The sequence below is a fragment of the Anopheles coluzzii genome, chromosome 2, assembly GCF_943734685.1.
Source record: "Anopheles coluzzii chromosome 2, AcolN3, whole genome shotgun sequence".
Taxonomy (NCBI): domain Eukaryota; kingdom Metazoa; phylum Arthropoda; class Insecta; order Diptera; family Culicidae; genus Anopheles; species Anopheles coluzzii.
In genome coordinates this window covers 30,983,910-31,011,090 of record NC_064670.1, presented here as the reverse complement: position 1 = coordinate 31,011,090, position 27,181 = coordinate 30,983,910, and the positions used below count along the sequence as shown (strand labels likewise).

At 49.7% G+C, this 27,181-nt stretch overlaps 7 protein-coding genes across 7 annotated transcripts; 3 read left to right on the top strand and 4 right to left on the bottom strand.

Annotated features, from left to right (window-relative positions):
- Positions 1-266: 266 nt before the first annotated feature.
- LOC120947415 (protein piccolo) lies at positions 267-8,995 on the top strand. The gene is made up of 3 exons (XM_040362735.2): positions 267-600; positions 7,690-8,576; positions 8,640-8,995. Exons 1-3 carry the CDS (start codon positions 580-582, stop codon positions 8,887-8,889), a joined length of 1,158 nt encoding a protein of 385 aa, XP_040218669.2. The 5' UTR covers positions 267-579; the 3' UTR covers positions 8,890-8,995.
- On the bottom strand, positions 8,980-10,115 carry LOC120947417 (histone deacetylase complex subunit SAP18). Its single transcript, XM_040362737.2, has 2 exons — positions 9,846-10,115; positions 8,980-9,747 (listed from the first exon to the last, which is right to left on the bottom strand). The coding sequence occupies exons 1-2, from the start codon at positions 9,912-9,914 to the stop codon at positions 9,367-9,369; spliced, it is 450 nt and encodes a 149-aa protein (XP_040218671.2). The 5' UTR covers positions 9,915-10,115; the 3' UTR covers positions 8,980-9,366.
- Positions 10,116-10,251: 136 nt separating this feature from the next.
- LOC120947413 (AP-3 complex subunit beta-2) lies at positions 10,252-14,339 on the bottom strand. Its single transcript, XM_040362732.2, has 4 exons — positions 14,037-14,339; positions 13,292-13,949; positions 12,606-13,215; positions 10,252-12,536 (listed from the first exon to the last, which is right to left on the bottom strand). The coding sequence occupies exons 1-4, from the start codon at positions 14,159-14,161 to the stop codon at positions 10,408-10,410; spliced, it is 3,522 nt and encodes a 1,173-aa protein (XP_040218666.2). The 5' UTR covers positions 14,162-14,339; the 3' UTR covers positions 10,252-10,407.
- Positions 14,340-14,519: 180 nt separating this feature from the next.
- Positions 14,520-15,443, top strand: LOC120947416 (uncharacterized). The gene is made up of 2 exons (XM_049607524.1): positions 14,520-14,789; positions 14,868-15,443. The coding sequence occupies exons 1-2, from the start codon at positions 14,633-14,635 to the stop codon at positions 15,410-15,412; spliced, it is 702 nt and encodes a 233-aa protein (XP_049463481.1). The 5' UTR covers positions 14,520-14,632; the 3' UTR covers positions 15,413-15,443.
- Positions 15,423-19,381, bottom strand: LOC120947414 (integrator complex subunit 2). The gene is made up of 3 exons (XM_040362734.2): positions 18,983-19,381; positions 16,054-18,893; positions 15,423-15,983 (listed from the first exon to the last, which is right to left on the bottom strand). The coding sequence occupies exons 1-3, from the start codon at positions 19,261-19,263 to the stop codon at positions 15,655-15,657; spliced, it is 3,450 nt and encodes a 1,149-aa protein (XP_040218668.2). The 5' UTR covers positions 19,264-19,381; the 3' UTR covers positions 15,423-15,654.
- Positions 19,382-20,235: 854 nt separating this feature from the next.
- Positions 20,236-22,529, top strand: LOC120952448 (uncharacterized). The gene is made up of 2 exons (XM_040371778.2): positions 20,236-21,523; positions 21,600-22,529. Exons 1-2 carry the CDS (start codon positions 21,476-21,478, stop codon positions 22,527-22,529), a joined length of 978 nt encoding a protein of 325 aa, XP_040227712.2. The 5' UTR covers positions 20,236-21,475.
- Positions 22,530-22,575: 46 nt separating this feature from the next.
- Positions 22,576-24,324, bottom strand: LOC120952447 (uncharacterized). The gene is made up of 6 exons (XM_040371776.2): positions 24,195-24,324; positions 23,692-23,992; positions 23,384-23,614; positions 23,036-23,322; positions 22,813-22,960; positions 22,576-22,715 (listed from the first exon to the last, which is right to left on the bottom strand). Exons 1-6 carry the CDS (start codon positions 24,249-24,251, stop codon positions 22,645-22,647), a joined length of 1,095 nt encoding a protein of 364 aa, XP_040227710.2. The 5' UTR covers positions 24,252-24,324; the 3' UTR covers positions 22,576-22,644.
- Between the last annotated feature and the right edge of the window lie 2,857 nt (positions 24,325-27,181).

Here is a 27,181-nt window from a genome sequence, read left to right as displayed (position 1 = left end):
TGTTTTTTTTCTGTAACAGGGCAGTTGTAGCTGGGGCAGTGTACATTACGATCTTACTACAGGCGTTCCAGGGTGCGTCCGTGGTAATGATGCCGCCAAACCACCGACATTAAGTAGACAAAGAGAGAGAGGGAGAGAAATAAAGAGAGCGAGCGAATCACAGAGGGAGCATGTGATCGCAAGGAGGTGGAAGGAAAAAAAACGGGCCAGCGGCGTGGCAAGAAAACAGGCCTTCGGTATAAGATGCCGGTGCAGCACGCTCGGAACGGTTATTTGCTAGCAGATCGTTGTCTGGAACGGTTTGCAAGTAACCTCGTACCGATTCTTGTACGCCCTCCCACCCGTGGGCAATAGTGCGTGTGAAGGGAAGAAAGAAAACTTCGTTTGGTTCGTGGTGAGCTTAGTGAAGGAGAAAGTGAACGAACGTTCGATAGCAGGTGAAAAAGAGTGCATTTTGTGTGGCATAGAACAGAACGGCGGAAATCAGTTTTGTGTTTTGCTTTTGCTGACGCAGTGAAAGCATTTGCGGGGAGAAACGATATAGTTCGGGTGCAGTTACAGTTTACACTCGTCTACAGGATGAAATATACGCTAGCTTTGGTAGGTTTTTAGTATATGTTCAAGTGTATATTACAACTTTAGGGTCTTATTGGTATGTTGGTAGTATCGTAATGAACGAAAAGAACTTTCTTAACAAACCATTGCCCGTTCAAAGTGCATGTGGTAAAGGGCGTCAGGTCAGAGTGCAAATGGAGGACACCCGCAGAGCAGGTTAACCCTTCGTCAAACCTCACGCTACTGTAACGCCTCCCATTCCAAGATCCTTGTGCCGCTTTCGCGTATGCACCCATACAGCAAGGCAAGGGTGACCCACCCCTGTCGTAAAGGGTACCGTGTACCACCTTTCTTGTTCCACTGTTCCAATTCCATCTCAATGACATCACACATTTGATCACTCTTGATCACTGTCAGCCAACCGCGGGCACACAGTGGGCACTGGCAAAAGGCAAGGGACGGCTGGCCATTACTTTACACTTCAATACGTCTTTTTTTTTTATTCGCCCTACCCAACCCAAATCCCTTTACACCGGGTCGGTTGGGTGGTCAGTTTGAGAACCATTTGATCCGTCGTACTCGTACCAGCACCGATCCATCTACCACCAGCTTGCCGATGCGAACGGGGTGCTGCCGGTACACCTTTCTAGACGCCGACCGTGCACGGCGGCCTTTCGTTTCCCTTCCACTTCCACTGCCATTCCGGGCCTGCGGGATGGAGCCTGCGAAACCAGATCCTAGACGCTTGGGCCGAACCGCCGAAGGCCTTGAGCAACCGGGGAGAGAATGTTGCCCAACGTGGCGCTTACACAGCGTGGCTGCTCAGGAGGAAAGTTGTTCGGACTGATAAAAGCCCGACCGTACAGCTCTACTCAAACAACTGTTCCATTTATTGACTTCCTCATTCTTGGGACGGTCGGTGGAGTTAATGAAAAAAAAAACCCAAGAAGTTGTATTTTGCATTCTTTTTTTGTAAATTATTTTTGACTCTTTCTTGACATCATTCAAGGTTCGCACTGGCGTGATCTTTAAAAGACGGCTGTCTTGCAAAAGGTCGCACGGGGGGTCTAAGGCACGGGCTGTCGGAAAGGGTACTGCAGCAGCAGGACCAGAAGCCCTGGAGTTATGATTTCATAAACAAACCCGATTGCCCGTTCTGCGCGATTGCTTAAAGCTGTGGCTAGCACCACCATCACCACCACCACAACGAACACTCTGCAGCCAGGCTGCGCGTAGACGACGAACTTATGCTATCGTTCGCATGCTCGATTGCGCGGGATCCGGTTCATTGGTTGATGTGGGGCCGGCCCTATCAGGTTATTGGTGCACTTTTGTTGTGCCGTTCTGCCGTTGGTTTTGTTTCGCTGGCCACGCCATACATACGCTCCTTGCGTAATAATCGAAGCTGCAAGGAAATGCAAGGTTCGCTTGGTTTCGGCGGGTGGGGCCGGTTTGCACTGAGTGCCGGGTTGTGTTTAAATGATCTTGCGCTTTTTTGTTTTTCTTCGTAAAATGGCTCCTTCTCATGCAGGGGCGAGCTTTAACGGGTTCGAATTATGCAAGGCTATTTTAAAGGATGCAAAATTTTATGAGCATCACTGTACACATTGCTGGGTGAATGCATTTCCACGATCGTGTGTATTTCCACGATTGTGTAAGCGATGAGCAGCTCTCAACACGTTTCTTAAATCATGTCAGCGAAGAAGCGAAACATCGTTTCGAAAGCGATTGTTTTTTTTGCTTCTTTTGATGGAATCTTAACAATTTGCGTAAAATAGTCAGCTTATATTTAACACACATCTGACTCTCGCTACAAATAAATCGTTCAACTAATGTCTGTAGCCTTCACATTCACCTGTTTCGTTCCCGCGCGCGCTACGGTATCAACCCCATCTTGTCTTGTTGTGGACGCCTTTCCATCATCCTCCAACTAATCCAACCGAGCGGAAAACGGTGCATCAGCAAGTAATTCGACAAACGGCTTCACGGCTCATACCACGCACCGTCTGGTCCGGCATTCACGCTTTTAGACGCAGTGTAGAATTTGCAACAAGGAATTCCAATCAATCGGCGATCGATTGACATGGTCGTTACGATCACTACGTTTCAAACACAAACACACAGACATACACATGGCATACGTAGACAGTAATCGAGCCTAAATATCACCCTAGCTCACTTCCTCACACTGCACTGCTGCCAATTCCATCATTAGACCGGATAATTCGGTAGGCCGGTCCCACTTGAAACAGAAAAAACCAATACCATCTGATTATCGTTTCCCCGCATCGATTTTGTGTGCTGCCACACACAAGCCAAGAAATCGAGAAAAGCGATCGCTTATTTTACGCCTAAATGGCGACCACAGTTCCGCACCGCGCAGCGTATACGATCAAAACAGTAGACTTCAATGCTGCGCGCTAATTAAAAGACACGAACCTGCTGCACGAGGAAATTAGCTGCGCGCGGAAACAAAAGAAAAACCACACAGTCCATGGTGTGTGAGTGTGTGTGTGTGGGTATAATAAGATACAAAACGTGTGTGTTTCGTGTACCAGCAGGGCCCCAATAGTTAATCGATCCCGTATAAGCGTTGCGCAATCATCCTTTCTTCATGGCGGCAGTATGTTCTGCCACCGAAGATAAATGACTTTCGGAAGCGAAAACAAAACGAGTTTTTGCCCTAGGTCGGGATAAACTGATCGAACTTTTCTTTGCATTTCGTTTTGGGATGTATGCTCTTTTTTTGGTCGGAGAAACATAAACGAAAGCAAACCATAAGTAAATAAAATTTATCCAACGATCTGATGGAGGAAAGAGCGCTTTTATAGGAAAAAAAAGGTACAACGCGTGCATACCGACACCCAAGTTGTTAGAGTTTTCTTTGCTCGTTTGCTTATCTTTACCCATATCCCTTGCAGCGAAAGTAACTTAATTTTAAAAGGCGATAGGGTATTGAACACATTCCAAGAAGCTTATTTTGCTTTCCTTCCATTCCTTGGAGAATTTATTCAATGCTCTTGCAACAAAACCTTCACTGAGGCAGTCCAATGGAGTAGTAGCGTTAAGTTCTTCGCCACACATCCTACGCCACACACATTCCTGGGACCGCAGCGCCGGGGCGCGAGATACAGCGCGAGAGTGGTTTATGCAACACGTTGCTACAATCTGTCGAACCGTGACTGCCACCGTAAATGCACGCCAGGTGAAAGGGAATTTCTTTACGCGAGACCACTTAAGCGTTCTCGCTGTCTGAATGGCAAGCAGGACTACTGTAGGGAATATGGGAGGACGCATGCTGGAACAAGCAAGCGTAACTTTGAGGGTTTATAAAAGTTTACAAAAGTTGTAAGAACATATGGATTGTTTATCGCATCCGATGCTAATGTAATGTTATTCTGTAAAGAAGCTGCTCACGATTTGTAGTACCGTTTGCTAAGTTCTCATCACAAGTCAGAGCAAATCCCATAAATTGTAGGCCGAATAATAGGCCTCACACAAATCATGTCCAACTTTTCACTTTCATTTTCGCATTTTCGTTTAAAAAAATGTAAACCCCGTCTTAACCCGTCCTCACGCCTGGTGTTGCATTTGTAAACAATAAGTAACAATTTGAATGACAATAGCACGCCGGGCGACCGTATCGAAACCGAAAGCCGGTTTAATCTCGCTGCCAGCCTGGAGGGGCCGTTTTCTTTCTTAGACGCCGTGTTTTGTCGGGCGAAAAGTGTCGCCGTATTGCCGTGTCGACTGCCCTCGAAACGCGCCGCCTTTGGCACCTTCAAATGAGATGCAAATTGTATCGAATCGATGTAAAACGGGAAAGAGGGTTTTGCATCACCCTCGGCCCCACGAAGAGACATCCATCTTCCGCTGTGGATTATAGACGAAAAGCAAAAGCAAAAAAAAAAACGAAGCATGACAGGGGAAAGCTGCAATTGCAGTGCCAACCCTCCCGCTCCCTCCCCCCTCTTGGCTCCATCCTGCGAGACGAATGATGAATACCAAAAACGAAAAAAAATAAATCCCGCACCCCAAATCAATTCATTGCAAATCCGTACCGTGAGTGGCGTGTCCCGTCCATGCATGCATGCAAAAGCAACTCCCATCTCCTGCTCTGCCGGGGGATCGGGGAACTTTTTGACTCCCCCTCCCGTTCTGTGCCAGGGCCCGATGGCGCCTGGTCGTGCATATTTGATTAGTGAACTTTCCAATTGGCCCGTAATCAATTGGAAAAAAAAACCTGATCAGACTATAGGAAGAAATATAGCCAAACAGTCCATTGCCCCTGACGTGTGTCCTGCCGCAGGTTAGGTGAGGGCGAGCCTTTGAGGGTGGCGTATTAAATGAACCGCTTTCCTTAAGCCCTGCGTGACAGTCTGCCATCGATGTGTCATTGTTTCGTGACATTATGGGTTTTTTTTTGTTGCTGCTGTGATTATTAACATAAGTCGCAGATCGAGACAGTGCGATTGGTCGCGATCGAAAGTGCATGAAACGAGAGAGGGACTAGATGTAGGTGATTATACGAAACAGTTGTATCCAATGGCAAGCAAAAGTGCATTGTAAGCAAGGCGTTTACTTTTCCTTACAAATAATATCCCTTATGCAAATTGTTAAGAATCCATAAATTTAAGTCTCTCCCATTGCTTCAATCTAAAGAACAAACGCTATCTAACCCCTTCTAATCATTCTCCCAATCCGGATCTCGAGCCTCAAACGCTCTTGGGCAGGTGTTTTAAAGTGATGATCATTGTTCAACCCCATCAAATATCCTGTTAATGACCATTCCTGGCAATCGTAAAGTTCATCGTGCCATTCTTTTGTGACCAAAACATCGTTAAGCTTTTGCTGCCCACCGCCTTTTCCACGAAACGAAAGGTCAAAACTCCCCGTTAGCCGTCAGAATAAAACTCACCCAGCGAGCGAGCATTCCAGCCAGCCATCATTGGATTAACGATATGGACTGCAAGATCTGATTGGCAAGTGGGGCTGATCGCAAAAGTCAACACCATTAGCAAAACAGGGAAACATAGAACTTACCGCCCCAAGAGGCGCGCTCTAAGCAGCTGGACGGATCTAAGCTTTCGACAACCTTTTACCAACCGTTTTAAGATCGCACGATAAGATCGCAAGCTGGACGGCTGTTTGCCTTCCCCTTTTCTCTAGATCTACATCAACATGGAACGATCACGATCGATCGCATAAAGCGGAGCCCCTCGCAAAAGCACCCCACAAAACGGTTTATTACGACATAAATGTTGCAGTGGTTCTTTTTTTTCTTCTACACAATGCCCATGCTGACGATGATTGCATATCATGTGCTCGTGTGCTCCAGTTATCGATTTCCATCATTGCCCAAATTGCCCACAATCTGTCGGGGAGCCGATTACCGAAACCGGCCATATAAGAGCAGCTGGGAAAATGTGCGCTAACGCGTGTCCAGTCCGCGGGTGATCGCGGGTTGACCAACTGACCTCCCCCACCCCCTCCCCCTCCCGGATGGCTTTCTTTATTGCTGCATGTGTTTTTATTTTGTTTTCTTTATTTGCTTTTGCCCGCGAATGCAATGCGGATGCGGAAACTGTTCGCATGACGCGCGGCTTGTCAATCGATCAGCTTCATTTTTTTTATAAGCTGATCGTTGTTGATCGCTCAACATGTTGTTGAGTTGCTATTTTAGAAGGGAGCCATGCGACTGACCTTGCGGATAGTAATTGGGCGTTGTAAAATGGACACTCGCCACTTGGATGGTTACGACGTTTGTGTGAAGGGCATACCTCAATGGGGGACCCCGTTTTTTTCTGTCGATCCGACCGATCCCACCAACCAGGGCGGGGAAATTCCATGCAAAGAACGCCTTGTCTGTTGTTCCGTTCCCCGGTCGCGCACGGTTGCATGATAGAAAATGCTGGAAGATTGTTTTTTAACCCATTTTTGCATCCGGGAGACAGTCGTCCAACGGTGCTTAAGCTTAACAGGAGGCTCCAGCTGTTTCCTACCAGCCAGCGAATCACACCATTAATCATAAAGAGTCGTTCAAGATAGCATCAAGCATCAAGAGAAGCCTTTAGTAGCAACAACAAAAATGCCACACTTAAGAAGCAGGGGAAAGAACACACCCGGAACTGCGAACGATCTGCACTTAACCGTCGAACCGGGGTGAAGGACACGAACTGTTTCCATGCAAAACAGTCAAGTTTACGGTGCGAGCTTTACGGTCACTCGGCAACCAGAAAAGAAAGGCCCGATGGGCCCTCCCCGCTGAAGGAGAAGTCAATGGACCCGGGTGGACCAATACCGGCGGTCAACGATACCGAACCGAACCGATTTAATTGCGTTCCGAAAACCGGCTATTATTGCCCCAGAGCACGGTTACCCCGGATTGCGACACTGGGCAAGTTGCCGGACGATCCCGCTAGACCAGCTGCAGCTGTTCCAGTGCAATTAAACTGGTACCATCGGGCGGCACACCACAGCCAGTTTTCACTTTCACTTCGATCTGCAACATCATCTACCGCCGCCGCCGCCGCCGCCAGTGTATATCACGCACGCCAGGGTCCGGGTATCGGGAATCGATCTTCCAACGGCTTCCCAGTGCGGTGAGACAGCCGGTCCCGGGACAGGTTATGAAAATTGTTGCTTCCTCTGAATTATTGGATTATAAGCATAGGGTGTTATCCGTTTTATGAGCATGTTTTTTAGTGGGTAATTAGTCTTTCTTATCAGGCAGTGCCAGATAGTACACTAATTAGCTAGAAACACCGTTACAAAATGACCTCTTCGAACCCCGCGGTGTGCGATCAGCCCAGTAATTGACGGACATTAGAGCCATTAAACGCTTCCTCTAAACTTTCTCACTCTCCGCTTCCCCTCCCGCAACACGCCCTGCGCACGTGCACTTTCCAAGCATTGCGCACAATCTGCACGTTGCGCACCGAAAACGTTCCCTTTGGCGTACGGTCACGGTGTGCGACGCGAACGAAAAGTGAATGCACTTTCTCCGATGACAATCGATTCCTGAAACTGACGCAATTTAAACCCATTTTACCAACAACAACCACTCCCTCCCCCCCCCCCTTACCGACCCTCCTTACGCTAACACACCCGTGTTTCGTTCTCTCGCTCCTGCAGCTTCCCCTGGCGGGACTCATCACCCTAGCGACAGCCCAGTACGGTCCGGCCCCGCCGAGGCTGAACATCCCCGGCGCCATCCCGCTGCCGCCGATACGCGAGGAGCGGCTGCTCCCGCAGCAGTCACCGCAAGTAATACGCGTGCGGCGTCCGGGCGCGGTGCGCATCGCCGCCCCGAACGCCATCCACCACCAACTGCCGTCCGCCCTTCCCAAATTCCACGACATCCCGAGCACGGTCGAGCACAAGCCGGTGACCGAGGAGCCGGAGGACGACTTCCGACCCGCTTTCATCCCGCAGCTCCAACAACCCCACCACCACCATCCCTCGCCCGCGACCCTTGCCTCTCCGGCGGCGCCGTCCCCGGCCGCCTCCCCGGCCCTGCAGTTCCCGATCCCGGCGGACGAGCAGCCGAGCGAGCGCGACCGCGAACTACAGCAAAATGTTCTCTCTCGCTTCAATGCACAGGAAAACCGGCCGGCACCGATCCAGCGCGCCCAGATCCCGGAGCGCTTCTTCGCCACCGACAAGGAACCGGCCCGGTTCCCGGCCGAGCGGCCCCAGCCGCAGCAGCAGCAGCAGCAGCAACCCACCCCGAAGCAGTACCGACCGGCACCGCAGCAGATTGCCCGCCCGGCACCGATCGCAGCGCCGCAGCAGTCGTTCCGCCAGCAGCAGCACTTCCAGGACGAGGACCGCCGGCCCGCCCCGCACCAGCAGGCGGCCCGCCCGCACACGCAGCAGGACCAGGACCGGCAGCGCAAGCCGGTCGCGCAGATCCTGCGCAAGTGGCGCGAGGAGCACGAGGACGGTTCGATTACCTGGGGCTTCGAGAACGATGACGGCTCGTTCAAGGAGGAAACGATCGGGATCGACTGCGTCACCCGGTAAGTAACTGAGTGACTGGCTGACGGTAAGCCACGGTGCACTAACGCTTTTCCGTTTTGCAGCGGCCGCTACGGATACGTCGACCCGGACGGCGAGAAGCGTGAGTACACGTACGAAACCGGCATCCAGTGCGACCCGAACCAGCGGGACGAGGACGACGAGGACAACCTGGAGGTGGACTACCAGGAGAACAAGGCCGTCCTGCCGAACGGTGTGCGGCTCGATCTGAACAACATGGGCAAGAAGCAGTCCAAGCGACCGGGTGGCCAGCAGCAGCAGCAGCAGCAGCAGCAGCAGTACTATCGTAACTAGAGTTAAGCGCGACCATGCTGTGACCGGTCACACCACATCCTCAAACCCCTTTTCTTTGGTGTAATCGAGCGTGCGATAATAAAGCTAAAATTCGAATGTAGGAAAAGTCGTATTTATTATAATCAGCGCTCGCGTTTGTCGCTTGCAAAGGGGGAACACTCTCTTACATGCAGTTCGTTTACTTTTCTAAGATTAAATTCAATCAAAGGGAGCACACGCACACTCAAATCTGAAGAGGCGACACATGAAATAAAGTTTTCCATTTCAGTGTGTGCGATGGAAAATCATTCACTTAAAATGTAAAACTACACACTGTGTTTTAGCACTTCTCCAGATTTCTACACAAAAAAAGCAATAGTCCCTTCCTTAAAAAAGCCTGTGCTCGTTTGTGGCAGATTTGGTTCTCTGGTCGTTCAGCAGCTCAAAGGGGAGAATAATCCTTTCACGCGTACACATTTCGCACGTGCACATGCTGCCCTAGTACGGTCGCTGGCGTCGCGGTGGTGGAACCCGGTTCGGTGGCGTTATGTTAATGTCCATGAAGTCTCCGATCGTAAACTTGGCCTGGGCGAGGGTTTTCGAGTCGTCCGCCCCCTTCTGGCCGGAGCAGGTGACACCGATCTCGCGCATTCGGTACATCGAGCCACGTTCCGGGTAAACGATGGCAAAGTCGAAGTACGTGCCCTTGCGCCGCGTCTCCGGGTTTACGTCCCGCACCAGCGTCGTCAGTTCGCGTAACGTTGCGTCCATCCAGGTGTAGATCTGTAGCTCGTTCGAGGGCACATTGCCGTACGAGTACTCGTTGGTGGAATGATGGCGTCCGGTGGAGCAAAACACTCGCAGCAACAGTGGACAGGTCTAGGTGTGTTGGGTCGGGAAGGTGTTGCAGACGCATCAGTACTTCTGTATCCCAAAGGTTACTTCTACTAGCTAGCTTACTAAAGAATTACACCTACCTTTTCCCGGTCGACCGATTTTATCGGCTGCTGTTTTTCTTCCACTATCATCGATTCTAAACCGGCCATGATGTTTGCGCACTTTTTATGTGATGGAAATACACGCCGATGTACGAAAACGAAGCAACGAAGACGTGGAAGTTATCGCACAGGCAAATATCTTCTGGCGAGCGGTACTTTTATCACGACGGCGTAAGTTCCAAGCACGCTTTTCGGCAGCAGTCGACTGATGTTGGCTTTAGTTTACAAATTTACAAAACAAAAGTGGAGAAGATACCGCAAAAGAGACCAATGGGCAAATGTCAAACATTCAGAGGGAAGCCGCCGAACGAGGTAGCTGCAACCAAGATGGCCGACACTCCAGTAACCTTGTGATATTCGACGGCCGAGCAACATTTGAAATGCGTTTAACGGACTCTGCTTTATTTAGATATTTTAATTTGCACAGCATGCGCATAATATGAGATTGCATAAAAAATATAATAATACGATAAGCACAAATTCGCTTTACGCTTGATTAGTAATATGAAAGGGGTCTGCCACCCCTGTTGTTGCAAACGCCCTACTGCTTCAGCACCGCCTTCAGCTCGTTCAGCATCATCGATCCGACGACCAACTTTTCGCAGTTCACGGTTAATGAGTATGCGTTTTTACCGTCGGACGTGCTGGTTCGCTCCAGCACAACGAGCACCAAACTTTTGGAGCTCATCGTTTGTCCAGCGAAAAGCAATCGCTTGCCGGAATCATCCTTCCCATCATCGACTGGTACGCACGCCACATTGCTCGCCTCAAACACGGTCCGATGCAAACTCTTATCGTCCGGGGAAAGTGCATCACTGAGCTGCAGTGTGCAGGAATGTTCCGTCATGCCACGAAGCTTGGCCCGCTCGCTGTCGAACGTACTCTCCGCGATGGCTACCGATCGTACCATCTCGCCGACCGGAGCCTTCAACGTTACCGTGCTTGACCCGCTCGCTGAACAGATTTCCAGCCGCACGGGCTGGGTAGAATCGTTAAAGTCCACGCCCAGCATACCCGTCACGCTCTGTCCCGGATTCAGCCGACCGATCGGGGCGAAATCGTTCACAGCCATCCCGGCCGGAAGGTTCCCTTTCTTGCCCATCTCGATGTCGACCAGCTCTACGTTGCCATGGTTCGTGAAAGTCAGCTCCACCGAAACCATGCGCGATGAGTAGAGATGGGGCGAGCGTACGAAACGATACTCGATTCCCAGCCCGAACCCGTTCACCTTGTTCAGCAGCTCGTGCTTTTTGATCGGTATGAAGCTCGGACCGACCAGCTCAATGCCGGTGCCAGCGCCTGCCGTGTTCGTTGCTGCCATCGGCGTTAGAAATCCTCCCAGCGAAGGTGTCATCACCGGACCGATTGGCGGAATGTCGTCGAGGTCGAGCAAAAGGTCCAGGTTGCTTTTTCCCGGAGCATTCGTTGCGGACTTTTTCTCCCCTCCCCGGGACTTGTTATTCGGCTTGGTAGTTTGGGGTTTGGAAGAAGATTTTTTCTTGCCTCCCGAAGACGAGGCTGAAGACGAGGATGACTCATAGCTTCCGCTGCTATCACTATCGCTCTCATCCATCGAGCTTTGCTTATTGGGTCGACTCGTACCGTCCACCTCGTTGTAAGCCGTTTTCGTCGGTCTATCCTCCTTCCGACGGTTGTTCTTTGCTACTGCATCACGTGCATTGGCGACAACACCCTTCTGCACCTTTCGCGTTGCATTGTCACTCGAAGAGCCGGTATCACTGTCCTCGCTGCCACTGGTGCTACTACTTCCACTGTCGCTGCTGCTGGTACCGCTTTCGCTGCCACTAGAACCACTGCCGGAGCTTGACGAACCAGATGATGATGATCCCGATCCCGAGCCCGATCCGGAACCCGACGAAGACGAACCAGAAGCGGTCGATGCACCCTCCGTAGTGCTCGACCGGGTGCCATCCTCCGAGCCGGAGTAGAAAGATTTCGCCTTTTTCTTGCGCCGGTCAGCTTCCCCGACAGAATTTCCACTACCAGCACGATCATTGCCCGACCGTCCCGGATACTCTCCACCACCCATCGATGCCGGTGGTTCCACGTTTCTTACCGAGCTGTCGGGCGCTTCCGTTGGCCAGGCGGGCAAATCTTGATACCCGTTCGTGGGCATATTCAGATAGTGCGACAGTGATCCCAGCTGATATTGCCGTCTGCCGTGGTACATGCTTTCGAGCGTTGGAGCCGGCTTCTCGGACAGGAAGATTTTCCTTGCCTTTGCCACCAGAATCGATCCGGCAGCATCCGATCCGTCCGGCGAGGCCAGCAGAAATGGTTTCAAGAACCGCGCCCGGTCGCGTATGTCATAGTTAGGATCGTAGCGGGCGAGATTGTGCAGATGCTGACACAGCAGGGACGTCTGCTGCGGGTTGGTGATGTGCAGCTTCACTGCCAGATTCAGTACCTGCAGCTTCACAATATCCTGCTCGTCGATGAAGCTTTTGACCGCTTTGCGCAGCACGTCGGGTGCAATCTTCGGCACCTTTTCGTTGTACTCGCCGATAAGCCACAGGATGGAGGCACGCGCCGCCGGTACCTGGATGAAATCGAGCAGCTTGGCCATCTGCGAGATGATTTCGAAATGTTCCTCCTTCTTTGTCTGCAGCAGCTTTTTGATCACGACCACACTTTCCGCCACCACGTACTCTGCAGCGGGTGAAAAATAGAATTAATCATCGATATCGAAAGAAAGGATTGAGACATTCCTTCACTTACCATCCTTGTTCGATAGTAGATGCACCAAACCGCTCAGGCACGTTTCCGTCACTTCCGAAATCGAAACCGCACACCGCCCGATAGCCTGAATCGTGGAAGCCACAAACTCTTTATCGTTGCTACTGATGTACGTTTGAAACTCGCGTAAAATCACGGAAATGTTGCTTCCCGTCGCTAGGTTCGTCAGAATTTCCAGCTTCAGTAGCTTTATATGCGTCTGATCGCTCGTGCGCACGAAGAACGATTTGATAAACGGCTCGAAGATGGACTTCCGCTCGATCGTCATCGAGGCAATGCAGGTGAGCACGATACTCTGCACCTCCTTGTAGCTGCGCAGTAAGCGTATTAACGCTTTCGCCACTATTTCCACCTCGTTGCGTGGTGCCACATGGTGGTACAACTGGGCGACGGCCATAACGACGGACGCGTTACGACTTTGCAGCAATGGTTTCGTCTGCCGCAGCAGCATGCGATGATCGATGTCGAGCGTGTAGGTTTTCCGAGGCGAAGCCACCGCCGCACTCTCCTTTCGTTTGCTGTCCGAAGCATCGGAATCGGACTCGTCCTCGTAGAAAGGTTTATTTTCAGCTTCCTGGTAGTCATAGTCATCCTGGACAGATGACGATAGCAAACACACATACAGCAAAGTGAAAAGCCACTCAAGAAGAGCACAAGCCACTACTTACATCAGCGTTAGGATCCAGAAACTGCGTTCGTGCGTACCGCGTCAGCATATTGATGATGAGCACCTGGCCCCACTCGTCCACGTCCGCGAGCAGATTGCACAGCTTGCGATAGTTCTTGTGGATCAGCTCGGTCCGCTCCGGGCACACCTCCTCGAACGCCATGACCGCCGAACCGACCACCAGTGTCGTACGGTCGGCCAGCAGCTTCTCAATCACCACGATCAGCTCGTCCTTCTGTTCCGGGTCGAGATGGTACAGCTTCGGAATGGCATGGGCCGCCGTCTTGCGCACGTACGGGCTCATGTCGGAGGCGGAGTCCCGGATCGCAAGCATCACGATCGGAACAATCATCGACACCCGGATGCTGGACAGCACGCGCAGTGCGCTGGCTCGGATCAGCTGATTCGGATCCTTCAACGCCCGCTGGAAGGTGGAGATGGAAAGCAGGGCCAGATCTTGCTGCTCCTCGGCGTATCGCACCAGATAAACGTACACCAGCTTCTTTACTTCGATGTTTTTGGACACCACATTCTTCACCACGGCCGGAAACAGGTCGGACGCGTCGCGGCCCTTCGCTATCATCCCGATGATTCGTTTCATCGCCTCCAGCTTCAGGCTGTCCTTGTTGCTGTCCAGCATTTGCTTCAAGTCATCGTGCCTGCACCGCAGAAAAGGGAGGTTTTGATAAGCCAGCGAAGAAAGCATATGGTGGAGCACCCCATCGCCAATGGAGCGCAACACTTACTTTTTGTAATCTGCGTGGAAGAAGCCACCCTCGTTCGCGTATTCTGCCACCTCGGTACGCTCATTGCCGTAAGCCGTTGAGGCCAGAGCACTCACCCCGATTGCAGCCGACCCAGAGGAAAGCATTTTGGCGTTCAGCTACGGCCAACGAGCTGCCTTTAGCACGAAATAAGTTACAAAATAATGAGCCCGATCCCGTACAACTGCTATCGGAGCAGACACTTTTTTTTCATTCCCTCAGTCAAACAAATTTTGCCAACTAAACATCAACCGAGGTAGCTTGAGGAAACGTGGACGAATAGAGGGCTGCAAGAATATCTGCAAATCTTGTGTTTTAATGCTGAAGTACAAGAACGATAAATCATTTTTTTACCTGAAATAATTAATTTGTTGCACATTTATTTCAATTAAACCTTATAATGCGCTCAATAATTTTTTTTTTTCCGAATTTCTGTTGAAAATCTGAAAATTGTTGTATACATCTCGGCAGCAAATGTCATTCGTTCCCTACCCCGCGGGGAGATTGTTATTGTTTTGGGCATTTCCATTCACCACATTTTACCGGCTTTGCTTGTCCGCAAGTGCTCCTGCTCAACCATGTCCGATTCGGATAGTAGCGACGATGAAACAAATGCCCAATTATTGTCGGCGGTAGATACCTCATTTCTGAACGACAATCTATACAAACCAACAGCCAAGAAAGAAGAGGCTAATAAACCGAATAAAGAGGTTAAATCTTCGCCTGTCCCAGCCGGTGAGTAATAAGAAGCTTACGTAGAGCCCCTTCTAAACCAAAGAAACATTAGAACATAAATCATTGCTTGCATTACAGAATCTGTGCCCAAGTCAAACCGGTTTCTGCCCGAGGAGGAATCCATCTTCCACAGTGAGCTAAACGTACCGGCCGCCGTGCAGAAATTTACGGCTGAAAAGTTGTCCAGATTTATTAGCACCGTCATAGAGTTTGATGAAACCGAACGTACTCCGCAGTCATTAGTGGCTAACGGAACAACCGACGAGGTCGGAGTACGTCTTTTACCAGGGTGTGATGAAATTATTGACATCAATTTGGATCCCACTTGCCCGGCTGAGGTGAAGCTGAAAAAAGTGCCAATAGTACGTAGAGCGGTCGAGAAGGAAGCGAAACTTCCCTTGGCCGATAAAATCGCTGCCTCTGTTTGCGATCCGGGCACATTTCCGAGCGAAGTGCAGCAGTGGAAGGGTCCACGGAAGCGATCGATCGAGTTTAAGTACAAGCAGAAGCAGAATGGCACCATCGTGGAGAAGTCGGACCCGTTTGCGAATGAGTTTACTAAAGCCCGCAATGCCAACATGTGGCACGAAAGTAAAATTAAAAAGTTTAAAAAGCGTGCTTAACACGAAACCATTAAATCGTGATTAAAATCAAGGCCAAGTTAGTTTATACTTTGTTCTGGTACACTATCGTTACAAGTAGTTCCGTGAGTTAGTTGCTCTGGTCTCTAGTGGTAGCCACTGCTGCCGGCGTAGAATCAATCCGAACACTAGCATCAATCGCCCGGAGCGTATCGTTGCAGCACTTTTTATCTTACAGCAATCTACAACTTGCGAAAAGTTATCATGGCGATCACCTACATCTTCTAACTCCCGGACGTCTCCGAATGTGAATAGATCTTCGGGCTCAATACGGCCGCATCGAGCAGCTTGACGAACGTTTCCCGCACCTCATCGACCAAGCTTTCGGCGTGCTGCAGTTGTCCGCTCTGCGATCGCCGCTTGCATTCCTGTCCAACGAACAGCGAGGGCAGCGATGTTGAACGGCCGAGCGCGGTTTGCGATTGTACTATTCGTCCGAGCTGCAGCAGGTACAGTATGCACTCATCCAGTAAGGGTGGAAACGCTTCGGCAAATCGCACGATGCAGGGTAGCACCGCGCGGAACATTTCTATACGCGTGTCGCCGGAGAGTACTGCAAAGGGATATATATTTTTTTTTTAAATAAACAAATTCTGGGAAGACAAACAGACCTCAAAACTTACCGCCCAGTAACGTCGTGAGCGTGTTGATGCAGAGCTTCGCTATGCTCAACGATTTCGGCAGCGCGTACTGCAGGGAAAGGTGAGACGCAAGGTCGATCGCGAATATTTGCTTCTCCATCTCAGCCATGCTTAGCAGCTCCGGTATGAAATCGAGACAGATGTGCATTGACGGAATGCCTCGCACCGTCATCGCCAGCAGCTCACGCGGATAGCCCTGAAAGTGGACCAGCTTCGCTAGCGACGGTTCCGCGATGAACATCTGATGGATGAACGAGCAAATCACACCGCGAACCTCCCGAAGCGCCCACAACCGGCCCGGTTCCGAGCAGTCGGTTTCATTCTCGAGACACGCCTCCAGTATGATCTGCACCGCAATGCTTTCCTGCGTGGCAAGCAGCGCCAACTTGAGCTCTTCACGATCGTTGTCCGTTTTCACCTGATTCCCAATGTCGATCAGCGGTTTGTCAAGCATGTGGCGCGACAGCTGACTTCTCGATGCCGCCAGTATCGCTTGCAGAATGCGCAACACCACGGTAAGGGCGCTGGAGCAGCGGAAGACACGTTTATCACAGCGCAGCACCTGGAGCGGATCGTACAGGATCTTTTCCTGGGTGAGTGTGAAATTTTTCGTCACATTATCCGCCGGCATGAGTGCGTTGATCGACATGACCCAAAGCCGCCGGGGGAAGATGGTGTTCAAGCGCATCCACACCTGCCGATACAGCTCCTGCAGGAGCGATGGCACGGTCGGATTGAGCGTATGTTTGAAGTACCGTATGAAGGTAGGTGCCAGCGGCCACAGATCCGTGGGCGATTTACGCATCATCCTGCGCAGCAACTTGATCACGCGTGCCGGATTCAGCTCGATCTCTTCAAACGCTTCTACGATCGAATGCTCGCTGATGCTTCGACCGGTGGAGCTATCGCTGAACGCAATCGTCTCTTCGTCGATCCAATCATCCACCAGCGACAGATGGGGAAAGTGCGTCACCAGCAGCCGCAACAGCGGACTGAACAGGGCACTGTACTCGTGCTGATTTTTCTGCGCCTGTTGCAGCAGATACTTAATCGGCAGCTCGGACATGAACTCGTTACTATAACTCTTCACCTGTCGGCCACTGGTGATGATTTGCGGCATGCTGCTTAACCGAACATCCTCGTAAAGCAGTAGATAGTAAAGCAGCAGCAGTTGAGGCGTAAGATTTGGTTGTCGATTCCCAGAGTCATCTACCTCCATCGGTTGCTGATGGACGTGCTCTTTTGTCGGCCGATCCACCCCCGTCTGACCGGCCGTTTTGAGCTTGCTCTGCTGTTCCTTGTTCCACAGCCCGGCAGCATTCTGGAACACTTGCGCGATCTCCTGCTCGGAAAGTGCCTTGTGCGTGTGCTGTTCCTGCAGTCCCTTTTGGTTTGGCAATATGATGGAGCTAACGTACACCTCGATCAGCGCCGGCAGCACCGGGTGCATCGGAGTGACCGAGTTGCAGATCTGTCTGTATATCCAGCTCTTAATGGGAACCTTGTGCTTGGAGAAGGCTCGCGATTTCAGCAACTGATGGATGCAATGCACCGGCAGATAGCCCGGGATGGATGCGTTCAGGTTCAGCGTTACCGGTACCTTCACAGCATGAGCTGCCACCACCTGTTCGGTAAAGATTTCCTGCGTAAAGATCAGCTTCATGCGCGTGATCGTGTTGGGGCGCAGGGAAAATTTCATTCCCAGCGTAGAGCATGCTAGCTCGCAGATGTGTGCCAGCTGGTTGCCATGGAAGTGGATGGCCATCAGGAGGAGCATTTCCCCAAACGATGCCGACACTTCGCTCACACTCTCAAAGTACGCTTCCTCCTTGATCAACCACTGTATCCATTCGATCATCTTGGCCTCGTGCGATTGATGCGTGATGAGCGACGGGCAGGCAATGAACATACAAAGTCCCAACGACACAAACCGAATGCCGGCCGGCGTTGGCGGTGGTTTGGAGGTGATCAGCTGCATTAGCAGCTGTATTTCTTCGTCGAAAAACTTGATTCCCGATATGCCGCGCAGTGCGCAGTACAGACGTATGATGGCAGCCGCCTGCACCACCAGCTCCTCCGGTAGCGCCCCATTCACCGACTGCATGTTGATGTTCATCAGCTGCTTCAACAACTCCTCCCGCAGCTGATGCAGCACGTCGCCTTTGCGCTTTTGGCTCGTGCGTATGTACAGCGCAAAGCTGGAGCGGATGTTCTGATCGTTGCCGAGCAGCAATCCGGACACGAATGCTACCAGATTCTGGGGATCCTGCAGACTCAGCTTGATCATAAGCGAGGGCATCTTTACCGTTTCCACGCAGATCGTGCGCATCGACAGCGCTTGGCTGGGGTTCATCTCGCTCAGCTCGTACAGTGCCGCAAGTTTCACGCGACCATCGGTAGTGTCTTCATCGCTGTTCGTTATCAGCGCGGTTACCACTTCACGAAAGCAGTCCGGCATGTTGGCTACGATCCAGCACACGATCTTGGACCCGTTGCGCACATACAGCAGCGTTTCCACCACCTCTTGCAGGTTCAGCAGGGAAGGCAGCTCCGCCAGCGCAATGCAAATGATGTCGGCTATTTCCTCCAGATAGATTTCATTGTCGAAAAGCTCTGACGGGCGTATGGTGAGCTCGTTCGAGGACGATTTCTGCAGCGATGCTTGCGTGGCCAGCTCGTTGATTTGCGCCTGCAGGTAAAACAGTTCCGACAACACCACGCGAACCTTGTTTGTGCCGTCGGCTCGCTCAAACCCCATCACGATGCCATTCGGAAGGCTGTGGAACTGTGCCGAGTCCTGTGTTGTGTATCCGATCTTTTGCCTACAAACGGGAATGTGGTTAAACTTACGCATTACATGCCGACACCTCGTCGCCAACCGCTTGCGCGATAATCACACCGAAAAACGTACCTAATCTGTTGCTCCTTTTTTACATCGATTTCCAGCTCGTGGTAATTGACTTGCAACAGGGACACGATGTTGTTCACCACCTCGATGCCGACCAGCAGCGAGAGAATTTGTTTTCGTGCTTCGGCCCATCCCTTGGTGTTGTCCAGCGGCGACAACAAGCTCATACGCACCAGGCACGGTAGCAGTGGCCGTATTTCCTGCTGACTGCAGGTAGCCAGCTGGGCTATGTCTAGGTTTTGCATAGCGCTAAACGCTTTCGACGTTACCGGAGCGAAATTCATCCTTGCTACGGGGGTTTGGGACGTTTTTTTAGGAACGTCCCTTTTCCGCAGGACTAGCAAAGTATCCGCGCAATGTAGCAGTGAGCAGAAAACAACAATAATAATAGCAACGTTGACGCGTTCGTTTGACAAACGCGTTCCCCGATGTCAAATAGTGTGCACAACGGGTGATGTGCGTACAAAAATAGGTCATAAATTTATTTAGTTTTTAAATGTCATTCAAATTGTCGGTTGCACGTGGTAGATGTTTGTATTTTTTATGTTGTTTGTAACGCAACACGCTCGAAATAAAAGCAAGGTAAAAGGTATCAGAATTTTAAAAACTTAAAAGGAAATCACTAACATTAAACACACAAGAAATGGTAAGTTGTGAAATTACAGTTGATAAAGGTGATAAAAAACATAGCACTCGAAACTTTGAAACAAAACCAGGTAAAACTTGTGTGAATAAACATGTGCGATAAACACACAGGCTCTTAGAAGACCCGACATGGTCCAATTCCTATTGGATCGTTGTGTCATTATTAATTATTCTTTCTTCTTCTTCTTATTCTCCTTCTTCTTCCTTCTTTCTTTCTTTCTTTCTTTCGTCTTCTTCTTCTTCTTCTTCTTCTTCTTCTTATTATTATTATTATTATTATTATTATTATTATTATTATTATTATTATTATTATGATTATTATTATTATTATTATTATTGTTATCATTATTATTATTATTATTATTATTATTATTATTATTATTATTATGATTATTATTATTATTATTATTATTATTATTATTATTATCATTATTATTATGATTATTATTATTATTATTATTATTATTATTATTATTATTATGATTATGATTATGATTATTATTATTATTATTATTATTATTATTATTATTATTATTATTATTATTCTTCCTTTGCTTCTTCTTTTTCTTCTTTTGGCGCAACAACCGTATTTGAACTTAAGATGAGTGAGTTGAGGACTATACTACAGGACCGGCCTATCTTGTTTCAGGTTGAAAAGATGTCACCAAAATAAATATAAATAATGAAAAAGAGCATGCCCGTCATGGGTTCCAACCCCGAATAGACCGTGCCCCCATACGTAGGACTGACTATCCTGCTATGGTTACAATAAGTCACTGAAAGCCAAGCTCACTTCACTAGTGGGTACAGGCAGGCCTTGGCCGACAGCGGTTGTTGTGCCAAAGAAGAAGAAGAATGAAAAAGAGCTAAACAATAGACGATTGATCCTAAGAAAAACGAGTTCTAACGAGTGATGGGTAAATTCAACAAAAATCGAAATAGCTTCCGAAAGACTCTTCCAAACTGGAAGTAATTTCAGAAGGTAGGAGCAAATCCCCAAGCTCAAAGTCGTTGGAGACATTGGATTCGTTCGGAGCAAGAGCTAGTTGGAGTCGTTGCAATCGTCGCGTCCGTCGGAGCCGTCCGGATTCGGAGTTGTCGGAGCCGGCCGTATGGCGCATTCTCCAACTAAACTGTTTCCTTGCTCTATTATTAGTGGAATGCGATTCCGACAGCTCCGGAAGGATCAGGCCAAAACCGTCGGAATAAAAAATACATACATACAACGTAAGATTACCAACAATCAATGAACATTCTTTCACAATGCCATTGCTTTGGGGAATTTTGTTCTTTGTTTTGCTTGCGATCCCCCACCCGAAACTGGGACAGCGTGATCATGAGCTCGTCACCGTTTACAAGAATGATCCACCCATCGTTCAACTATTTCCAGTGAGCATCGATGGATAACGTACGCCGTTTCGCAGAGCACGATTATCGCCACCCTTACCTTGTGCCGGTATGTCGCATCCAAAATGCAAGCGGCAAGGTTTTGTACCAGTCTTTCCCAGACGAAACCGTGACGAGTTTAAAACCGCCCGCTACCTTAACATTGAACGTGGTAAACATCACCAATAACTACTACCACGTCACGTTCCATTGTCACCGCGATGCGTGCATATAAAACAGCCGAAAGTGCGTGTGGTGGGAGGCACTCCCCAAAATTGAACCAAACCGACTGCAACATACCCGCAAGTAGACACCCCGCCATACGACTCTGCTTCAGTTTGTGGTTGAGCTGCTTTCGATAGCGGTGTGAGGATTTGTGGATCGCTCCGGAGCGATCAAATGTGCAGTGTCAGTCAGCTAGAAACGGTGTAGGCAGAGTAGAAAGTGCGTATAATCCATTTAGCCATGCCTTCAGGATGCATCTGCATAACAGTGATAACTGTTTTATCAATGGTACGTTGAGTGGGTTTGATATCCCGATTGTTAGATGCGTTCATACATTCTACCCATCGTTCATGCATTCTCGCAGTTCTCGCTTGTCGTGAGCAAACCATTCCTTGGCGATCTGCTGGCACGTGCGATAGCTTCGTCCTCTACGCCCGACGACCCACAGTCGCACATAACGGACTTTCGAATGATGATGAAAATGGACAAGAAGGCAGATAAACTGCAGTTGATCGACACAAAAGCGAACAACACCAACACTCAGCAAAGTCCAGAGGAGGAGCCACCGATAACGTTCGCCAACGAGCAAACGACCACGCCAGCAACCACCACTACGCTGTGGCAGCGATGGAACAGAACCGATCTTTTGGCGCGCATCATCGACGACATAATCAAACCAGCACAGGAACGCATCACGCTGGTGTTTCAAACCCTCGTGCCCAAGAATGGTGCCGAAGAGCTGGACAAAATGAAACAGTTCTCGACGAACGACGACTCCCTGGCAGAACATCCATTGAACGCCACGGCCGACAATAATGACTCCGATGAGCTCGATTCGGATCTTGAGCCACTGCAGCACGACAGTGACTCTGCTTTGTTCGATCGCGGTGCTAACGGAACCACGCTTCTGGGACAGTTTCAGGCACGGCGGAAGGTTCTGCGACGACGAGTAGCGAAGGCACTGTCGTCCATTACGGGACTCTTAATACTGGCAGCAAACACACGACGGGAAGGCAACTCGCGCAGTACTCGATCGATAACAGTAGCATCGGACGGCGATGACTTGTCGGGAAGGGAAAAACGTGCCCTGGTCGAGCTACCACCCAATGTGGTGGACCCGTACGCAGATTATACCGAAGCGCTGCTTGCGGAAGACTCTGGGGCTGATACGGAACCGCGGCGCAATATGGAAACGGTCGGTATATTTCTGCTGGAGGTGCTCGGATCGTTCGCTGGCTTTTCTTGGGGCATCTTTAAAACGGCTCAGTCGTTCTTTTCGTACGCCATAAGCTAAAGATGGTATTTCTCAGTTTCTCAGCGAGTAAGTTACATTATGTAAATTTAAGTATATGTTAATTGTATCGTTGTTTGTAAAACATCAATTGTATGTTGGCTAGTATTTGTCTAAATCACAATCCAAACCGCAGCGACGGTACCACTTCCAGCGCCATCGTTATCGCACTATTGCGCGTGCTCAAGTCTGTTGCGGGTTGAAGAAGCAGAATGTGAAGACGATAATGAAATAAATTGTGTTAGGATCCGATTCGACCTCATGCTTCACGCACGATCACACTCACCAGTAATCATCTGCTTCGAGCGCGAAACAACGTCCGACTTTTCGATGTCCTTACGCTCCAGCAGCTGCGTTAGCGCGTAATGGAGCTGTTCCTTGGCATTTGGGAAATCCATCACCGACAGCTCGCCAAGAATGGCCTCCGAATATCCCTAAGCAAATGAGTGGAAAATGTGGTAATTTACAACGGAATAAGGTGCATTGACATGGGACCCAACACCCCTTACCTCGTAGATGCTGTACATGTTTTTCTTCGCCTCACGCTTCAACATATCGTACAGCACAAGCATATGCAGGTACGGTTTCGTTGGTGGTACCCGCTTCTTGCCACCTTTTTTCGTGCCCTTTTCCAGCACCAGCAGCGAGATCGGACCTCGGTAATTGTCGTCGTACAGGCGCCGGAACTCGTTGGCATTGTCTTCCGGGCGTAGCGCGAGCGGTTCGTACGGTTCGCGGTTAAAGTCCTGCAGTACCCGCAGTGGCAGCGGATCTAACAGCTGCACGTTCAGGAAAGCTGCAAAGAAGGGCCCACACAAATTCACTACAATGGCCACAGATACAATCAACTAACTTACAGATCGGCTGAACCTTCTTGCGTTTGCTTTGCAAGAACCACTCGGCAAACGGTTTATCACTCCACAGCAGCGTCTCGGTGGTGGGACTTTCGTTCACTTTGGGCATCTCAGTAGTCGTGGTGCTCGAAGTGGTGGTCGGTTTCCCCGTCGTCGTGGTCACAACCGTTGGCGGGGGCTTTGCTGGACCGTAGTAGCCCGGTCTGTGCGGGCTGGTGGGCGACAGTGTTGCATCTGGACGAGGCATAAGCAGATGAGTTCACGTTGCTGTGCGATAATCAATCACCTCTTCACGCGGTGCCATTACAAACCTGCAGGCTTAGCGGTACTTAACGGACTGTCCTGTGGTGGCTTGCTGGTTGTGGTAGACGACGTACTGGTAGGAGTCGTTGTCGTTGTTGTAGGCCGTTTAGTAGTAGTAGTGGTGGTTGTGGAAGGTTTTATTTCAGCTTCAGCATTTGGCGGTGTCATCGTCGGCTCGTACTGAATCATCTCGATACAGTGTTGCAGTATTTGCATCGTCACGGGAATATAGTTATCTACCAGCAGTGGTCCTCTGTCTCCTGACCTTTCATCGTCATCTGCTGATATGGTTGCATCCGATGCGTAAATCTGGAAACATTTTTTTGCCATAATATTTAATTAATTAACTCACATTCACATTCTAAGATCACTGTCCTCAGCCATCACTTTAGAGCAACTGAGCACAACAAAAATTTCTACATACAAAAATCATCCACTTATCGTGGCACCGTTTCGTCACTAATATTCTCCCAGCAGCAAATGATCACTCCCGCCCTCACCGGTAACTCACCGTTCGTAACGAAGCGCACAGGAGCGCACCAATAGCACAGGACAGAACCAACTTCATTGTACGGCCGCGCGTCGCAAGTCGACCAATTCGGTACGGCGTCTGGAAGAGCACTGAATTCGATACGTCACGTTGCGTACGATCGCACCCTCGGGAGCTTCGGCCGCGATGCGCGAATGTGTGCGCGGATTCCTTCCACCCATTCGCAGCTCACCCCTTTCCCCGGCCCCTGCCGCTCGCGTATCGCGTATGAAGAAGACGCACGCGACAGCCCTTCTTCGCTCGAGCGGGAATGCGCAAGCGGGCAAAGGGGTGTGCGCACCCTTTCTCTTGGGCGACCCGCACCATGCGCCTCCTTCGTGTGCGACCGTACTCCCATGCCAATCGGCGGAAGCAGAACAGGCCGATTTGCTGCCCCCGCAGACGACCCACTCTGCCGGGACTTGTTTTGTTTCTGTTGCCTGCGACTGCGTCCCTTCTCTCCCTTCCCACACCCACAGCGGTCGGCCGTGCTCAGGTGGAATCGGATCAACTGAAGAGCACCGATTATAAGGGGCTGCCATCCGCCATCGCGATCACCCGTCCGATACGGGGTTTGCCCGGGCAATGTTGTCACTTTCTCTTCTGTGGCAAGGTGCCCGGAGCAACGGGGAGAAGCGGGAAGACAGGAAGCGAAATACGGCACCTAAACAAAACGAGTGAGAGAAAACAAACAATCCATCTCACGCGGCGTTTGAGGAGATCGGCGAGCGAGAGAGAGAGAGACTTCAATGCTTGCACAGGCGGGGAACGGGGACACATTCTGATCGCGTACTGGATGCACATGAATCTATTAACATTTTTATTGAGTATAAGCCGTCAAAATATCATTAAATCACATTAAAGAATATTTACCTTTTTTCCACATGCCAACGGTTGGTATCCACTTGTAAGCGATACTATCAACCACAAAAGTCTGACGAACCAGTTTCTGCGAGGAGTATCAGTCACCCGATTTTAACCTTTCCCTCGAAAAGCTCGAAGCTCTCCACAACCTCAAGCTTAACATTCGGCATTTGAATATATGTATATTTTACCTAAAGATAAAAGCAAATAATACCTGTTGGTGGTGAACATCGGGATCAACTTCATCTTCCAGCCGATCGTGTGTAAACAAACGCACGATCCCACGAAACGAAGGCGGCCATTGACCTTTTTTTTCAGAACGGCGATCGCATTATTCAATACGCACGCCCATATGTTTATGCGGCGATAAGACAAAATCGGGGCCGGCTCGGTTGCTAGTGGCGAAGGTTGTCAGCAAACTAGTTTGTGGTACACCTGAAAAATAGCAGCAATATTGGAGAGTTGTTCCCCAGCCACTTCCATGAGGGGCAAACACACACACACACACACACACACACACACACACACACACACACACACACATTCTGAACAGATGCATGCGACAACAAAACTCCATTTGCAGCTCCCAGCCATTACCTACACCGTTTTCCATCTTCTTCTCGGCTCATTTCAATGGCATTGAACTTGAAAACGGGGAAGGTCAAAAGACCGATCGAATGCACACACAACGAACCCAACGAACCCCCCCCCCCCCCCCCCCCCCGGGCGGGTCTGTGCTGGTGTGCTTGTGGGTCGTCGATAGAGAAAGATCGATCGGTTTCTCGCATTGGTGCCTGCACTAATAGCACAGATGATTGATCGCGGTCGGGATGATGCCGACGTGTTGCGAAAACCCCATCCATTTCGCCTGACGGCAAATCAATCCAAAGTGGAAGCAATCCGTCCAACGGGTTGCATGAAATGGAATGCGATTGAAAGGAAAGTGATCAGATCACAGGGGAGGATGTGTCTGTGTCCATCACGGTAAGTGCGCGAGGGAAGTGAGAGCGCATTGCATTCTCAGCATGCGAATGCAACTGTGTGTAGAGGAGAAAAAAGGTGCAAAAATAAATGCACCAACAGGCGTATTGAGGACGCTGCGCCTTTCCCTTAATGCACAGGAAAGGAAGGAAACACAACGAACACACAACGATTAGCACAAGTCTGTCAATCAGTTAAAAAAATAATAAAATAGAAAATCATTTCCCCTTTAATTGGAAGCTGATATACTAAGAGATCAGCTTTCTGTCGAAATTATTTATATTTTTATAAAAAAAAACTCTATCAATGAATGCACTTTACCGAGGCTGCACAAACGCATACTCCATCCATCGATGAGCGTGAAATTTTCCATTGCTAAAAATAGCTTCATCGTTACCCCAAATTGATCCCAGGTCGCCGTGGGACGTTGCAATTCCGTTTTGTCTCCTCTGTTCACGCTTACGCTGCCAGAGTAACAAAAAAAAAAGGTGTGCAACCGTAACATTCCTTTCCGCACGGGAAACCAGTTCGCCGCTTAATGAAATACCATACGCTACCGCAAATGGCGGACTTTTGGGGTGAAAGAAAAAACTGCGACGCAATATTTTGATCACTCCGGCTTTGTTTGCTTGCTGGTTACGTTAGCCAGCGCAAACTGAGTCGAGTTTTGTGGGAATTGAGTGAGAAAAAGCCTTGTTTGCGAGTGGCTGGAAACTATACATGGAAGCCTAGTTAAGTCCAATTCGCACGTATTGAAATGAACGAGTCTAACTAATTAGGAAATGGGAAAGATCTCAAACCATAAAATTAAATAATGCATCTAATTAAAATGGTAAATGGATCGATTAGCACTAAGTCTCGATCACGCACGACGTGTTATTAACAATCTTCTATTTGGCGTAACGTCCTACGCGAACATGCCGGCTGCTACATACTTTCGAGATTTAATTCATTACCATGCATCCGGATGATAGGCAAGTCCTTACTACGGATAGACGGTCCATTGTAGGCTTGAACCCATGACGGGGATGTTATTAAATCGTTCGAGTTTACGACTGTATCACCGGACCGATCGTGTTATTCACATACTAAAACTTGAAATATCTTCTTCTTCTTTGGCTCAA